Source organism: Lipotes vexillifer, unplaced genomic scaffold (assembly GCF_000442215.2).
Source record: "Lipotes vexillifer unplaced genomic scaffold, Lipotes_vexillifer_v1.1 scaffold474, whole genome shotgun sequence".
Lineage (NCBI taxonomy): Eukaryota > Metazoa > Chordata > Mammalia > Artiodactyla > Lipotidae > Lipotes > Lipotes vexillifer.
The window spans coordinates 1834315-1852135 of NW_006772385.1; the positions used below are offsets into that span (position 1 = coordinate 1834315).

At 38.6% G+C, this 17821-nt stretch overlaps 2 protein-coding genes across 3 annotated transcripts in view; one reads left to right on the plus strand and one right to left on the minus strand.

Annotated features, from left to right (window-relative positions):
• Nucleotides 1-14211, minus strand: part of DBF4 (DBF4-CDC7 kinase regulatory subunit) — a 23934-nt gene extending 9723 nt beyond the window's left edge. Inside the window, exons 1-8 of one of the 2 annotated variants that reach the window (XM_007447460.1) lie at nt 13918-14211; nt 12514-12686; nt 5583-5762; nt 3504-3554; nt 2726-2795; nt 2446-2522; nt 1724-1760; nt 490-535 (exon numbers count right to left, since the gene is read on the minus strand). In XM_007447460.1, the coding sequence (XP_007447522.1) occupies nt 490-535; nt 1724-1760; nt 2446-2522; nt 2726-2795; nt 3504-3554; nt 5583-5762; nt 12514-12686; nt 13918-13963 (680 nt within the window). In that variant the 5' untranslated portion in view covers nt 13964-14211. The remainder of the gene's footprint in view (nt 1-489; nt 536-1723; nt 1761-2445; nt 2523-2725; nt 2796-3503; nt 3555-5582; nt 5763-12513; nt 12687-13917) is intronic. The other variant, XM_007447461.1, reaches the window with a different exon arrangement.
• A 361-nt stretch (nt 14212-14572) lies between these two features.
• SLC25A40 (solute carrier family 25 member 40) overlaps nt 14573-17821 on the plus strand; it is a 55681-nt gene continuing 52432 nt past the window's right edge. The window contains exon 1 of the mRNA XM_007447462.1: nt 14573-14629. The gene's annotated coding sequence lies outside the window, so the exon portion shown is untranslated. The remainder of the gene's footprint in view (nt 14630-17821) is intronic.

The window sequence follows — 17821 nt, forward strand, 5'->3', positions numbered from 1 at the left end:
GAAATCTAATTCTCTCATGCCAAATTAGTCTACTTATATCTGTAGTCTTCATTAAGATTATTCTATAGAGCTTCAGAATGAGTTTGCAAAAACTACCAAATTAGATGTTATACTCAGATTTTGTATTTCCAAGTAGTAACTAATAATTTCTTTTTTACAAGTGCAGATGCAGTCTTTAAGTAGTAGTTCTAAATCATATGGTATTACCTTTAGCCAGAGAATGGTTATTTGAAATACTGAAAAATGAGTTGGTCTCGTGATTGCTCTAAACTAGATTTTCAAGGAATTATTATCTAAAACTTAATGAAACTTAATTCAGTCCTTGAGCACAAAGTAACGCTACTTTTTGAAACTGTGCCACATGCATATTAATATCATATAAATCTAACGTAAAGGGACCTAACAGTAATAGCGGGAACAGTTTAATTAGTCAGATTTTCTCCTTTAATATTGTATTTAAATCATACAGATTGAATTTAAGATACTTACTGGCTTATATCTTCCACCTTTACAAAAGGCTTTTTGAGTCTACCTGCTTGGGAATATACAAAACATGATATTAGATGCTTACAAATCCAGAATTTTTTTTTTTTTAAATAAAACTACTCTGGCTAAAATAATCCAACTATGTATCCATTATCCATTTCATTTCAATTTGAAGTTTTTAGCCGCAGGTAAGGTATCCTGCAATTATAAATCCATTTCCAAAATGACAGAAGCTTTGTCTATATTCTGCTATTCTTAAATGCAATGGATCTCCTAAAGGATCTATAAACAGAATTCAGGAGGATTTTGAGCTAGAACAGGAAACAAAATTTAACTTTTATGTTCACTAATCTCTAACTGAAATGTAACATGTACCTTCAATTTTGCATATAAGCAAAAGAATCACAGTAGTATTAGCAGTGCTTGTAATTTTTATTTATTTATTTATTTAACTTATTTATTTTTGGCTGTGTTGGATCTCCCTTGCTGCGCACAGGCTTTCTCTAGCTGCGGCGAGCAGGGGCTACTCTTTGTTGCCATGCGTGGGCTTCTCATTGCAGTGGCTTCTCTTGCTGCAGAGCATGGGCTCTTGGCGTGTGGGCTTCAGTAGTTGCAGCACGTGGGCTCAGTAGTTGTGGCTAACGGGCTCTAGAGCACAGGCTTAGTAGTTGTGGCGCACAGGCTTAGTTGCTCCGCGGCATGTGGGATCTTCCTAGACCAGGGCTCGAACCCGTGTCCCCTGCATTGGCAGGTGGATTCTCAACCACTGCGCCACCAGGGAGGCCCAGTGCTTGTAATTTTGATATCAGTTGAAACATATTTTCATATCATATTAGTTACTACAAATATCTCAAAGCATCATTTATACTCATCACTTCAAAACAAAATTACAGTAGCATTTATAATCACTGCTAGAACTTTTTAATGTGTAATAAAAACAAGTATATAACTATTTTATACTGAAAAATATTCTGATAACTGAATTTCAATGTAATTGATTTTCTTAGTGATATAATGATAAGAAAAAATGTTTTAAAAAACATTATTCTAACAAAGGTCCATAGACTTTACCAGACTGCCATAGGGGTCAATGTTCTAAAGAAAAAAAAAAAAGGCTAAGAACCACTGAAAAAGTCATTTAAAGGGTTGGTTACATGATATTTTAGAAGATTTTTATATGTTTTATTCTATTTTCTAAAAGCAAAACAAACACACTTAAGGAAATCAAAATACTTACTTCTTGCCTTCTGTGTGCCAATACTCACTCTTTTCCCCTAAAAAGAAATGTATATATATATATATATATATATATATATATATATATATAAACATATATGGTGAAAACACTGGGCTTGAAAGTACAGTGAAAACAGCTACTGCAATTGCTCAATATCCTCAAGATTAAAAAATCATATAGGAAAACAACTAAATAAAGGAAGGGTGATTACTGCAGTTTCATGGGGAAAAAAGAGAAAAAGCTGCTTTTCAAAATCAACTCAACCAAAGAAATGAAAGGAAACAAAGATCATTCAGGAATTAAAGATTTTATCCAGTGGTATGGAACTTAGTAATTCAAGCTCACTTTTACAATACCCCCAACAAATTTGCATTTTAGCTATAATGTCTTCACAGAAAGAAATCAACCAATAAAGAAAAGGCATGGTTAGCAAAATAATCTAAAAATAGTCATGTAAGTTATTTTTATGCCCTCATTCAGCAAAACCTTTGTGATAAACTCATCAAAGTTGGAACAACTTTTACCTCATGAGTCAATCCTAAAGTAAAATGATATGCAACAATTTATTCAAATGACAGAAACATGCATATAGTACCAGGATTACCCCTAGGATATTCTGGCAGTAATATTTTCCACTTGGCAAAAAAATTTATAGATACATAAATAAAAACCAAGCTTACCATTTTCTTTAATTAGTTTAAAAATTAAGGAAAATAACATACCCCATCTCTTACAGAAGTACTTGATTTCTTGAGTAAATACAATTCTTTTTTCTTTTGTTCAATGTAGTATCTAATGTCTTTATTAAAAGAAAGAAGGGTTTAAGATTAGCCATTTTTACCTTTGGAGTTAAACGCTGCTATTTTCTTATAATTGTAGTAAATTTAGATGAAAGAATTACCCTTACAGGTATCTCTTGCTATCAGAATTCTATCTAAAATTAGGAATGAAGAGACAGACACTTACAACAAATACTGTCAAAAGCAATAATAAAATCCTTACCATCAATATGAAGAATTTTTACTCCCCATGATAAGGCGTTTGATAATATACTGTTTGAAGGAATAAAATCCTGTTAAAAAAAAAGTTTGATAGTTTTTTTCTAGGAAATTACTATTTTAAATGAGTTAAATTAAAAATATTATCTGAAGCTTAATGTCACTGAGATGGTTATTCAGAACAGACCCTATGCAGTTACAATAGCATTGAGAACATCAGTTTTTTCCTTCTGAAATTTCTAAAACCATTTCTGTTTAATATACTCCCATATTCTTTTTTTTTTTTTTTTGCAGTACGCGGGCCTCTCACTGTTGTGGCCTCTCCCATTGCGGAGCACAGGCTCCGGACACGCAGGCTCAGTGGCCATGGCTCACGGGCCTAGCCGCTCTGCAGCATGTGGGATCTTACCGGACCAGGGCACGAACCCGTGTCCTCTGCATTGGCAGGTGGACACCCAACCACTGCACCACCAGGGAAGCCCTACTCCCATATTCTTGACAATTAATGTACCCTGTAGCCTTACAGTTAATAGTTTCAAGAAATTATTTCTTTTAAAGACACAAAAATGCCACAGGCTTCAGAAGTGGCCAGTAATATTTTAAAAGGCCACAAGATGGAGGCATTTCTTCATGAAAAGCAGATTCTGTTCTTTATGAGATACATGCTGATATTTAGGCTTTTCCTATTAAAAATGAGGAATAGATTTCAAGAACATCTCTATTTTACACTTCAGTTTTTAGTAATAGAATATACACTGTGAATTTTTAAAATTCCTACTTACATGGTCCTTGATAGCTTTTTCAACTAATAATTTTCCTCTGCTCAAACACACCTATAAAAAGACCAGAGAACAATAGTTATAACATAGTGCCTCACTGGAAAAAATTTTAAAAAGATAAAATAGCTAAAGCAAGTAGATAAAATTTAAAGATGAATTTTAATATAAATATGAAATTTAAAATAAAGTTTATCTGTACAAGTCTTAATGAACATAATAAATGTACAAAAAAAAGTGATTTCCTTAGGGTCTTTGTTTGTAATAAGATCTCCTATTAAAAAGTTTGTTTCTTCTTTTTTTGGTAGAGCCTAAACTCAGCTTAAAAAAAAAAGGGGTCAGTTCTGTAGTAAATGTTATTCAACATGAAAAATAAAATAGGTTGATCTGAAATTCTATCTATAATTAAATAGTAAGTTTACATTTTAATTTCCTATTTAACCAAAGATCTAAGGATATGAGTAAACCATATATACTGTTTTTACATAGTATTTCACTTTTTACACAAAACACTAGGAAAAGCAGTTTGAAGTGCTAATAGCAGCATTTAATTTGGAACTAGTCACTGGTGTACAACCTTGTTCCTCCAAAAAAGCATTAACTGAAAGAATGTCTGAGGCTTCCTTGGCCTCTTCTTCTTTGATGTTTTTTCTTCTTTGTATTTGTCTCTTTCTTTTCAAGAGGTATGTTTTATGTAACAATCATTTCTTTTACCTGATCTCCCCCACTCCCATTTTTCCTTGCTTTCCAAACGGCTGCAGTAGATAAGTTGGGGAGGATATTTTTAAAATTTATTTTTAAAATTTATTTATTTTTGGCTGCATTCGGTCTTTGTTGCGTTGCACGGGCTTCTCACTATGGTGGCTTCTCTTTCTGCAGAGCACAGGCTCTAGGCGCGCGGGCTCAGTAGTGTGGCTCGCGGGCTCTAGAGTGCAGGCTCAGCAGTTGTGGCACACGGGTTTAGTTGCTCCATGGCATGTGGGATCTTCCTGGACCAGGGATCGAACCCGTGTCCCCTGCAATGGCAGGTGGATTCTTAACCACTGTTCCACCAGGGAAGCCCCGGGGAGGATAATTTTAAATAATTAATTTCAATCTAAAAATGAGATAAACACTATTTTTCAATCTCTTGCCCTTTTCATACCCAATTAAATCAATTTAATTTATCCTTCACTGTATCTTACAAGTTACTGGCAACTGAGTGGTAGGGATATGATGTTAGTAATTCTAGTACAGGGGTTGGCAAACTTTTTCTTTAAAGAGCCAGATAGTACATGTTTGTATGGCTCTGCAGGTCATATAGTCTCTGTTGCAACTATCCCATTCTGCCTTTACAGCAGTAAAGCAACCAGTCAATATGTAAATGAATGGTATGTCTCTGTTCCAATAAAACTTTACTCATGGACAATGAAATTTGAATTTCACATAATTGCCACTTGTCACAAAGTATTCTTTTGAATTCTTCCCCAACCACTTGAAAATGTAAAATCCATGCTTAGCTCGCAGGCTGTAAAAAACAGGCGGCAGGCTTGGGGCTTCCCTGGTTGTGCAGTGGTTGAGAGTTCGCCTGCCGATGCAGGTTCGTGCCCTGGTCTGGGAGGATCCCACATGCCGCGGAGCGGCTAGGGCCGTGAGCCATGGCCGCTGGGCCTCTGCTCCGCAGCGGGAGAGGCCACAACAGTGAGAGGCCCGCGTGCCGCAAAAAAAAACAACAAAAAAAAACAGGCAGCAGGCTGGATTTGGCCCATGGGCCATAGTTTGCTTACCCCTGCTCTGAAACAAACAAAAGGTTTCTATTCCTTCTTTAAAAAATGATCTGCTGTCACTCTTTAGTTGTAAATTACTCTAAAAATAAAAGCCATCACTAAATGCAAGGGCATATTTTAGGAATCAGTGTGACTACACAAGCACTATTAGGAGAAAAATCACCTTTCTATATACAACAGCAACCTTATTAACGACTGGAAAGCCACACTTAGTGTAGATATTATTCTACCTAAGTGAACTCTGCTATCAGCCCACTCTGGAAAATTATAAAATCCTATAGCCTTTCCCAGAGTCTCAAAGCATATTTCAGAGACTTACTGTATCTGGAGACTTAAATGAACTTCCATCATGGCTGGGATGAGGTGATGTGGTTTCTGCAGTATATGCAGATTCTGGACTTGGTACAGGAGAAATTCGTCCCAAGGTTTGTGCAAATTTAGCTTCCTTTTTATTTGAAATAAGATAACTGATATCTTTGCTGAGAAATTCTTCAACTCGCTAAAGGAAAACAAAGTATTTTTAAGTAAGTCGTATAAACCATAAACTGTTTCATATGCTAGGCACAGTAGAAAATGCCAATTTGATGCATTTTAATATTCTAAATTTCTACACTGTATTATTCTGAACCTAGAGTTGAGAAAGTACAATGAGAATTCTAATAACACAACAACAGCATGTAGTTTATATATCGTAATTAGTTTAATCCACATAACAACCCATAATACTAATATTATCCTTATTTTGTGGAGAAGAAAACAGAAGTTAAGTGACTTGCCTTGAGGGTTACACCAGTAGTAAGAGAATTTGAACACAGGTACTTTTTTAACCTTAATTTTTTTTAAATTGTAGTTGATTTACAACGTCGTGTGAACATAGGTATTCTGTTTCATATCCATGCTCTAAAGCACTACTGTCCAATTGAACTCACTGTAATGATGGAAATGTTCTTTATCAGCATTGTCCAATATGGTAACAACTGCCACATGTGACTACTGAGTACATGAAGTGTAATTAATGTGACTGAGCAACTGAATTTTAAACTGTTAATTTTAATTAACTTAAATTTCAATAGCCACATGTAGCGAATGGCTATAATACTGGATAGCACAATTCAGACTTATACAGTTATATCATCTTTCCTTAAGACTTAAACTATTAAAAGGTAGGAAACCCTTACTTTTAAGAGTGTATGACTGAGACTTCCCTGGTGGTGCAGTGGTTAAGAATCTGCCTGCCAATGCAGGGAACACGGGTTCGATCCCTGTTCTGGGAAGATCCCACATGCTGCGGAGCAGCTGAGCCTGAGTGCCACAACTACCAATGCTGGGGGCCCTAGAGCCAGTGAGCCACAACTACTGAAGCCCGAGGGCTCTCAGGCCCCTGTACTGCAACTACTGAGTGTGCTGCAACTACTGAAGCCCGCATGCAGCAATGAAGACCCAACATAGCGCCCCCCCCCCCAAAAAAAAAGTGTATGACTGCTTTGAAGAGAATTTCCCTAGTTTGAAAACCACTGCTTAAATGTCTGAATTTATAAACACATGTACCAAAGTCAATAAGTCACTGTTGAAAATCACTGCCATCCAAAGGCAGGAAAATTAAACTAAGTAGAAAAAATACTATTAATCATTAACTATTTGCATAAATGAGAGACTCACAGTATTTTAAGCAGCTGTATCTAATTTCTGTAGGGTCTCACAACATAAATGAAGATAATAAAAAATGAAGCAAAGTATGTAATTAGTTAATTTCATCTAAGTATTAAGCACAATTTGTAGCTAAGACCAGCAGCTGCCTTGGTTAAATGCAAATCACTACTTCGTTTTTTTCTGAGTAACATTTTCATCCACCAGTAAATAAAGTACATTTATATATTCTAAGGATGACAGACTCAAATGCCTACAAGGGCCAGCAAGAATACGAATGAACGATTACATGTCAAACACTCTTTTCATCTTCATAAATATGTGGCCCCAGCACTGACAGAGCTTCCAGTTTTTCAAGAGAAGCCCAATCTCCCAACCATTAAAAAAAAAAAATTGTGGTAAAATACATAACATAAAATTTACCATTTAAACCATTTTTGAGTGTACAATTCAGTGGCATTAAGTATATTCACAATGTCGTATAACCTTCCCCATTATCCATTTCCAGAAGTTTTTCATCATTCTAAGCTGAAACTGTACCCATTAAACAATAACTCCCCATTTTCCCCTCTTGCCAGCCCCCTTTTTCTTTTTTTTAAAGTAAATTTATTTGTTTAGTTTTGTCTGCATTGGGTCTTTGTTGCTGTGTGCGGGCTTTCTCTAGTTGTGGCAAGTGGGGGCTACTCTGTTGCGGTACACGGGCTTCTCATTGCGGTGGCTTTTCTTGTTGCAGAGCACGGGCTCTAGGGTGCACAGGCTTCAGTAGTTGTGGCACACAGGCTCAGTAGTTGTGGCTCACAGGCTCTAGAGTGTAGGCTCAGTAGTTGTGGCTCACAGGCTCTAGAGTGTAGGCTCAGTAGTTGTGGCTCACAGGCTCTAGAGTGTAGGCTCAGTAGTTGTGGCTCACAGGCTCTAGAGTGTAGGCTCAGTAGTTGTGGCTCACAGGCTCTAGAGTGTAGGCTCAGTAGTTGTGGCTCACAGGCTCTAGAGTGTAGGCTCAGTAGTTGTGGCTCACAGGCTCTAGAGTGCAGGCTCAGTAGTTGTGGCGCAAGGGCTTAGTTGCTCTGTGGCACATGGGATCTTCCCAGACCAGGGCTTGAACCCATGTCCCTTGCATTGGCAGGTGGTTTCTTAACCACTGCGCTACCAGGTGAGTCCCTTGCCAGCCCCTTTTAATGCTTACTTTCTGTTTCTATGGATTTGATAATTCTAGGTACTTCATATAAGTGGAATCCTGTATTTGTCCTTTTGTGTCTGGTTTATTTCATTTAGTACAGTGTTTTCAAGGTTCACTCATGACGTAGCATGGATCAGAATTCCATTCCTTTTCAAGGTTGAGTAATATTCCACTGTATGTATAAACCACGTTTTGTTTATCCATTCACCTGCTGATTAACATCTGGGTTGTTTCCACCTTTTGGTTATTGTGAATAATGCTGCTATGACCATGGGTATACAAGTATCTCTTCCAGACCCTGCTTTCAATTCTTTTGGGTATATACCCAGAAGTGGAATTGCTTGATCATACAGTAATTCCATTTTTAATTTTTTGAGGAAACTACATAATGTTTTCCATAGGAGTTGCACCATTTTACAGTCTCACCAACAGTTCACGAGGGTTCCAGTTTCTCTACATCCTCACCAACACCTATGTTGATAGTAGCCATTCTAACAGATATCGGATGGTACCTCAGTGTGTGTTTTTTTTAAATTGAAATAGTTAATTTACAATGTTGTGTGTCTGGTGTACAGCAAAGTGACTCAGTTATACATATATATACATATTCTTTTTCATATTCTTTTCCATTATAGTTTATTACAAGATATGGAATATAGTGCCCTGTGCTATACAGTAGGAGCTTGTTTACCTATTTTGTGTATAGTAGTTTCTATCTGCTTATCTCTAACTCCTAATTTAAATCCTCCCCCCACTCTTCCCTTTGGTGACCATAAGTTGGTTCTCTATGTCTGTCTCACTGTTTTTGATTTGTATTTCCCAGTGATTAGTGATGCTGCACATCTTTTCATGTGCTTATTGGCCATCTGTATGTATATATCTTCTTTGGAGAAATGTCTATTCAAGTCCTTTGCTCATTTTTTAATCGGGTTGTTTTTTGTTGAGTTGTAGTAGTACTTTATATTCTAGATATTAATCCCTTATCAGATGTATGATTTGCAAATATTTTTTTCTCTCATTATGTGGGTTGTCTTTTCACCCTCTCGATAGTGTCCTTTGATGCACAAAATCTTCTCATTTTTATTAACTCCAATTTATCTATTTTTTCATTTGCTGTCTGTGCTTTTGGTGTCATAGTCAAGGACTCAATGCCAAATCTAACGTCATGAAGATTCTTCCCAATACTTTCCACTATGGGTTTTAGCTCTTACATTTTAGATCTTGATCCATTTTTAATTAATTGTAGCACATAATGTACAGTAAGGGTACAACTTCATTCTTTTGCATGTTGATACTCAGTTTTCCTGGCATCAGTTGTTAAAAAGATTATCCTTTCCCCACTGAATGGTCTTGGTGCCCCTGTTGAAAATCAACTTACTATATGAGAGGATTTCTGGGTTCTCTCTTCTATTGCATTGGTCTATATGTTTGTCCTTATGCTAATATGACACATTTCCCTTGGTTTTCCATTTCCTGTACCTCGAGTTATAAGTCTTTAATAATGAAAAATATCTTACAATCTGGTCCCAATGTAACACTGTTTCTTGCCATATCCCCCATCTAAATCCCAAGCTCAAGTCATACTCTTAATATTAGCAGTTGCTCAAACAAACCACACAGACCTATATTTTAAATATGTTCTTTCCTCTATTTAGTTTGTTCATTTTACCTGGTATATTCCTACTAGGCTTTCAAGACTCAGCTCAAATTTTATTCCTGCTATAAATCCAAAAGGCAGAGTTAATATTTCCATTTCTGTATTCTAACGGCAATTTCTACTTAACTTCTGTTAAAGCACTGATAATGCTATACCGTAATTTATCGATTTAGGTGTCTGATGTTCCCATAGACTGAGAATTCCTAGAGGATTAGACTACATCTTATTTTTGCATTCCCCGGCATCTAAAATAGTGCTAGCATATGGGAGACACTGGTGGAATAATTTCTGAATGAATTTCCATATGCCCAAATCATAACCATTCTTCAAAGCTGAGTTCAACTTGTGTCTGTACAATGGCCTCCAAGATTCCTTAGCTGGAAGTAATCTTTCCCTCTTATAACATTCTATATTACAATTAATTGTACCAATGCCATCTCTGCTTAGATTAGAAATTGAGGGTGGGATGGACATCAGATTCATTTTTGAATCTACCAAAATACTTAATACTGTGTCCTGTACTGTTGAGTTAGTTTTATCATGGCCTTTATTAGCTACTGTGGAATCTAGGTCTTTAAAAGAGTAAACTCAAAATTTATTTTCTGATGACTCAAGGTTACACTGAACATCCAAAACAAGTAATTCTGTCCTCAAGTTCATGAGGACAGAACTATGCCAAGGTATCTGACCCAACATCTCTTTTCTTCTCCAGCTGTCTTATTTTAGCCCAAACTGTTTAGATATGGGCTTAAGCATGGTTGGTTTTACAACAGCAACCTTTCTTGCCACTATTAAAGATATTCCCCCATTATGTCAGCACTTCACTGATGTGCTCTCAGTGGTTGAATCTTCAGAAGTGTACTCTCCAAATAAAAGGTGTTTTTAGATGTTTTCATTCAAACTAGAGAAAACAAATGCATAAAATGGACAGTTCAAAAAAAGAGGACACTGTTAATAACCTGAGACAAAATAAATTACAAATGGTTAAAGGATCTAAGTAATCCTAAAAATTAAGTAATAAGCACAGTCCTTTTGAGGAAGATCTATCAATATTTAACTACATGTTTCTTAAAGTTTAATATTAAAACTTAAATTAGTGTATAGAAATCAAAGTTCCTTTATAGCTCCCATACGAGATCTTCGTAACAATCTTTTTCAGTGATAGAAATAGTACTGTGCTAGAGACAGAAATCATGACATCATGAATTATTGGAAAGATAGTGTGGGGGGAGATCAGAATTTGATTAAAAAAAAATCTTAGGAGAAATTAAAAGAATAAAGTCAATAAATCAAATTCAGTTGAAAATCCACAGCTTTGGGGAAAAATTTGGAAACTTATGACATTAATATGCTCCTCATTTCATTGACCTACTTCAAACCATTTTAGGATAAAAATTTGAAGTGTATAAAACCAACTTTCAGCTCTCTCTCAGCTATTATCTAACACATAAGTGAATTCAAAATTTGTTTCTTGCAAGTGCCTCAGGAACTGCTATGGGGATGAGAGGAGAGAGAAAAAGGGGGTAGGGCAGGCAGTCCCTGCACTAGCTTCTATACTGCTGTTTCAGCTACAACAATTCCCTTTTCATTGGCATTACACACTGGACTTCTGAACATGATTTTGTTTGAAGGGTTCCACTGTTAAAAACACAAATCTAAAATTACTGATTTAGATTAGAAGGGTTAATGTTTTTCCATCATATTTAAGAAAGCTCTCAAACCGTATCAGATAGCTACTTTGTAGCCACTGATTGCTAGAGGAACAGAATGGTGCAGTAGCATGAGTCCAGGTATTAGGCTGATTCTACCCTGGGTCAGTCACTTACTTCTCTGGACACTTAAGTACTTAATTTTTAAAATAAGGGATCTTTACTCACTGATGGCAGGTTATAAAACATGAACTTTAGTAATGCAGTCATATGGTCATTATGGTATATGCTACTACTATGACTAATGTGTGACAATGCTTTATTTTAAGAAAATGAATAGCAAAAAAGTAGAATAGCTTTTCAAAGACAGTTAAGTAAAATATCATATCAAAAAATGATTCCAAAAAACTTGTTACATGTTCTGCAAATTTCTATTCTAGTAATGGCAGGATTTGTTCATATTATTCAAAAAATGTTAACCATGACAAAGTGCAGCAGAAATCTTTGAAACAGGAATAATCAGGAAATAAATGAATAAAATCTTAACCTTGCTAAAATTTACCGAGTATTACCCTTAATCCTAAGAAAATCTTAGAATTTTACCCAAATTTTCTAATTTCCTAATCATTTACTCAATGTATAAGGTAGGAAAGAAGCACGTTTTCCATATTTATAATCCAAAATCGTTCCCTTAATGACATTCATTCTGTTGAGACTGTATCAGTCAAGAGAAATTTTAACTCTTTGTGGTTTGAACAGGTTTTCCTTGTTCTGTAAATAACATCTTACTTTCATGTAGCTTCCCAATAATCATTATTAAGGAGTTTCTGCCACCTGGAGAACATCCCAACATTACCATGAGAAGGCAATCAGCAGTTCCTTCAGAACAAGGGAGTCTCATTTCTCACACTTGTGAACTTCACACCAGACTAATAATCACAGAAACCTGAAAGTTCTGTCAGCCTACAAAAGGTTAAAACAAATGACTGCTCATTAACGATAAACAGCTGTTAAAAATTTTAAGCTTGGTGCTTATAAAAGTTTTTTTCCAAAAGGAAAATGTTAAATGATTACAAATTAGAAAGTTTTCCCTGTTTGTTAGTGTATGGTTTTGACTTACCCCTCCCAGATCCTTAATGTCCTTTTGCAGTTTTTCAGATATGGTGACAGAAGGTAAGTCAATGTAAAATACTTTACCCCAGAGTGGCTCATATTTGGATTTTTCTGGTTTGTTATCAGTTTTCAGAGATTTCAAAGACGGTCGGTTTTTTTCATTTTTGACTTGGATTCCACCTATTGTTTAAAAAATTTAGAATTAGATCATGTTTTACGCAGACAGAAAATTTCTACTGTTTTAAAAATATTTGTTTATATAATATCACAGAAAAATCTTTATAATCCTACTAATTTAGTAGTCATTAACATTTTAATATAATTTTTGTGGTATCACTTAGGATAAAGGCAAAATACTCTATTTTAACAGATACTATATGTGGCAAAACGACTGTTGTTCACAGTCAACAGTTGACTCTGCAGGAAATATTCATGTGTTTATTCGTGTTTTATGCATTAAGGCAGTGAACTATGTAAAACCAATTTGAAAGAGTTTTCCTAGTATGTAAACTGCATGAAGTATTTACTCAACAAATACTCATGGAGCGTCTGCCATTCTGTTGAACACTCACAACTGGTACTTAAAATGTTGAACATTTAATAATGCAAGAAACCTGTTACTCAGAATGACCTAGACCTCAAAGGTTCCTGACTGCTCAAGGTTGAGTTTCACATAGAGTTAGTGTGTATATTAAGAACTCAACGGTCCAATTGAAGAACCAAATCACCATTCATTTCATTCTTTCCTTTGAAAACATATCAGATCCAAACAGCTGCTTAAATATTAACTTTAAGAACTCAATCTGTTCATAAGTAGGAGACCACATATACACACTATACATATCAATATATACCCACACACACTATACATGTTAAAAAGAAAAACTTACAGGCTGGAATGCTTTACCAAATAGAAGTGATTGAAAATGAAAGTTCTTGTTTCTGTCTGTAATGTTGAAAACACCAACAGTGTGTTTGAAATACACTTTCCCTCAACTTCACGAGTAAGACCAAAAATCCACCCATAATCACCCAGTTTAATCAGGAAGCGAAAAGCCCTGAGCACATCTGCATTTAAATCGAGGCTCAAGCGGCAGCCTCAAAGGGTCGCAGCATCTGTGGGAGCCCCGGCGGGTTCCCGGGTCCAGCATTGTCTTCTAGTTTTATAACCGACGGCGCTACGGGGAATTTGCGGCCGACGCTGGAGCGTGGAGAGCGCCAGGGGCCAGGCCGGGATCCGTTCCCTTCCTGAGGCAAAACCCTGAAGCAAGCTTTCCTTCAGGCCAGAGCAGGATGCACGTGTCAGAACAGAAAAGCAGAGACCCAGCGCGAGAATTCTGAAGAATCAATTATGGAACCATGAGGGAAGGAAAGGATTAAAGGGACTGCAGCCGAAGGAGGGGCTTCGTACCCTGGAAATGTCCTCTGCTGTGGATCCTCATGGCTCTGGAGTTCATGGCAGCCGCCCGGCACCTACATGCTGGCTCCGGAGAGGGTGTCGCGCCGGGCGTCCGCGGAAACACGGCTCCTCAAGGCCCGTTGACCGGCCGGTAGCCTCTCCGCTTCCGCGGGCCACCACACCCACGCAGTAGAGATGCAGCGTCTGCCCGCCGGGTTTCCGGGGGGCGGAATGCGGCCGCAGGGCGCGGAGGAGGAAGTGGCAAAACACAAACGAGTGGGCTGCGGCGGTTGAAGATTTGAAAACGCGTCACGCAGCCGCGGCGCCGATACGCGCGCCCCGCCCCGTCTCACGCCGCGCGCCCCGCCTCGCGCTCTTCCCCACGTGCTCGCGTCGCGCGCCCAGCCCCTTGGTGCCCGCCTCCTCGCGCTGCGCATCCGGCCCCTCACACCCCGCCTCCTCGCGCCTGCGCCCCGCCCCCACGGGCCGCGTCTCCGCCCCTGCGCCTTACCCACTGCGACGCATTCTCGCCCTCAGATCCGCCTCGGGTTCTCGCTGCTGGTGTGCTGTACCCTGTACTGGCTTGAAGAGTCATTGTGGCTCCGAGGTGGCCAAAGGGAGTGAATGCAATTAGCGCCGCCAGCCAGACCAACTCGCCTCCGAGGTCATTCCAACCTTCTAAGGTCGCCGGGACCGCCTGCCCTCCAGCCGGTTCCTGTACCAGGTACGCTTGCTCCCTCCGGGTCGGCTGTCCCGTAGGCTGGAGGCGCGGCGGCTACGGCGGAGCCCGGACGCAGATTGGGGTGGGGTGGTTGGCGGCGGCGGCAGCCTCTACCCAGAGCGCCCCGAGTCTCAGAGCGCCGTTTTCCCGCGGTCACCGGGCTGGCTGGAGGCAGACCGCAGAGGGTCTTGGCGGGGAGAGAGTGGCCGGGGGGCGTCGGAGCGAGGGTTGGACAAGGAGGCCCCCGGCCTAGAGCGCGTCCAGGATGCCTTGTGCTTTCTGGTACTTGCGTGCGGTGCTCCGCTGACCTCTGTTGTGCACACTCGAGATTTCGTTTTATTGTGTAGAAGTTTATTTCAATAATAAACAGGAAAGGGAATTTGAAATCTCAAGTCTAGAGTTTAGGGTCTGGACCTTGCACCGACCAGCTTGTAAAACATGGGTTAAATTACCTAATCTCTTTGAATCTCAGGTTTTTTCATCTCTAAAATGGGATTTGTAGTAAGGATTACATTTAAATGTTTTGGAAAGTAAATTAATTTTGTTTGGTAAGTGGGAAACGCTTCACACACAAAAAATGGATTTTGGTGTGTTTTTTTCTTGTAAACTTCGTAAGGAGTAAAAGCGTTGAATCTTGTACTATGCTTTACATTCCTTACCTCCTGGACACTGATAATGTCTCGTTGTTTGATGGTTGATTTTTAACTTAGTAGCTAAGGGAGGTTAGTGCCAGTGTTGCCGTTTCACAAATAGTTACCTTAAAAGCACAGAAAAGGGTAGATTGTAATACCTTTAGCCAAAATGGAGAACACAAAGAGGTGGTTCAGGTTTGCTAAGGGAAATGAGTTTTGCTGTGGATGATCTTAGTTTGGGGAGATGATAATGGATCTATTTTTATTAGGCACCGGGTAATATTTGTAATTCAGGAGAGATGTCTGGGAGAGAGTGGGGATGGTCAGGAGAGGGAAGACTGATTTGAGAGACGTCATACAGACCAGTCGCTGATTCTCAGTCATGGGGTGATGCCTAAGAGGTTATCAGATCTTAAAAGGCAGGAGGTGTAGTTTGAACAACACTGGAATTTCTATTTGGGAAAAACAATCTATTTTCAAAATGTAAGCTGCCAAAAGAGCACATGATTTTTATGTTTATAAAAAGTCTTAAAAGATTGAGAAACAGTAGTGTAGAAGGTAGTTAAAGCCACGGGAGGAAATGGAAATTGCCCAGGAGAGCATGTGAAATGAGAGGTAGTGGTGAGCGGAGGATGATGAACTAGTGAAGGAGACGGAGAAAAGGCCACAGAGTTAGGAAGAGAACTGGGAACTAATCTTCAAATGTCACAGAATTACAAACTTTGGGATCGTGCAGGCTTCACTAACTATATGGTTTTGGGTAATTTTGATCCTAAATTTTAATATCTGAAAATGGAGGTAATAAGCACTTCTCAGATGTTGTGAGAATTAATTGGAACATTTTTGGAAGCTTAATTAGTACAGTGCCTGGCACAGAGTGAGAGCTGAGTTAGTGCTGTCATTCTGGTGAACTCTATATATCAGCCTCTCTCCATCTTCAAGCGTTCCAAAATGCTAAGACTTGAAAAATAGGCCTTCAATTCTGGTGTTTAAGATGTCATTGGTTCCTTAGTGAGAATTTCAGGAGATGGCTAAGGTAAGTACTAGATAAAAATGATAGGCTTGAAGTGGAGATGGGTTGACTATACTCTTGCAAAAAATTTGTCAGTGTAGGAAATTATCATGATAGGAAGGGAAGATAGGGTCTTTGGAAGGTTTAGGGGATATGGGAAAGATAGGTTTCTGTTGAAGAAAATAAAAACAGGAAGCCCATTTTATGTTCCAGTGAAAGATGAGGTACCTTTCTTATTTACTACAATGAGGAAGGACAGTAACATAGTGGCACCCTAGGCTTTTAGACACACCCTTGACTGCACTGCAGGAGATCATGTCAAGCTGTGAATAAGCAGAAAGTTTGTTTTGCTGGACAGTGTTAGAAATTTTCTGATCTGTAACCCAAGGACAATTAAAAAAAAATTATTATTGGAACTCAAATCTTGTGGTAGCCACCAGAAGAAGGATGTGGTCATATATCTATGGCTTGTAAACACAGAAACCTCCTTACTATCATGCAAATAATCAGGGCTGTTGGTCAAAGAATAAAATTTATTTAAAGTATGTCTTGAGATGTGCTTCAGGTGAAAGGTATACATGCTAGAAGAAATAAATGGGGGCAGCGTTACTTGTGAAAAATTGGTTAAAGAATTCTATTAAACAAAAGTTGGAAAACATTGAGTAGAATCATGGTCTAAGTAAATGAATGACTGTGAATCAAGAGAAAATGAATTTCATTCAGTACTGGCTCTATTCCTAGGTAGTTTTATGACCTTGGGCAAATACTAACCTTGCCATACTACAGTTTCCTCATCTGTAAATGAAAATAATGTGCTCTGTCTACTCCACAACTTTCTGTAATTATCCAGTGAGGCCTTAATTTGCTTTTTCAGACTACCTCATGAATATACAAGTATAATTTTTATTCTAGAGTCTAGACAAATGGATTTATTCATTTTTCTGCAATACCACTTTCCTTATTTCTTTTCCTTAAGCCTCTCCATCTGGCTCACAGTTGTTCCTCTTTCCTTTTCATAGCAAGCCTGACTTAGCCTTTATCTCCTGCTCATTTGGGGCCTTCAGTAATAGTCCAGTTTGATTTATTTGCCAGCTATTGATATATTATCTCCTGGAATGTGTTCTGTTGCTATTGTTATTAATTAATTTTCATATTTTAGAGTCTCATTAGCCTGGTGAATTGGAGCGCCTAAGGTTCTTCTGAGATTAAGTTCTTAGTTTTGCAAGCTAAGCGTATGAAGGGACAGAGTTGGTTAGTGGCTGTGGCGCTGGAGTCCATGTCTCAGGTGAGGCTGGGCTGGGAAACCAAGGAAAATTCAGCATATCAAGTACCTGAACGTAACCTAAGTGAAGGGTCAAAAATGGAGAATAGGGCTGCCCTGGTGGTGCAGTGGTTGAGAGTCTGCCTGCCAGTGCAGGGGACACGGGTTCGTGCCCCGCTCCGGGAAGATCCCACATGCCACGGAGCGGCTGGGCCCGTGAGCCATGGCCGCTGAGCCTGCGCGTCCGGAGTCTGTGCTCTGCAACGGGAGAGGCCACAACAGTGAGAGGC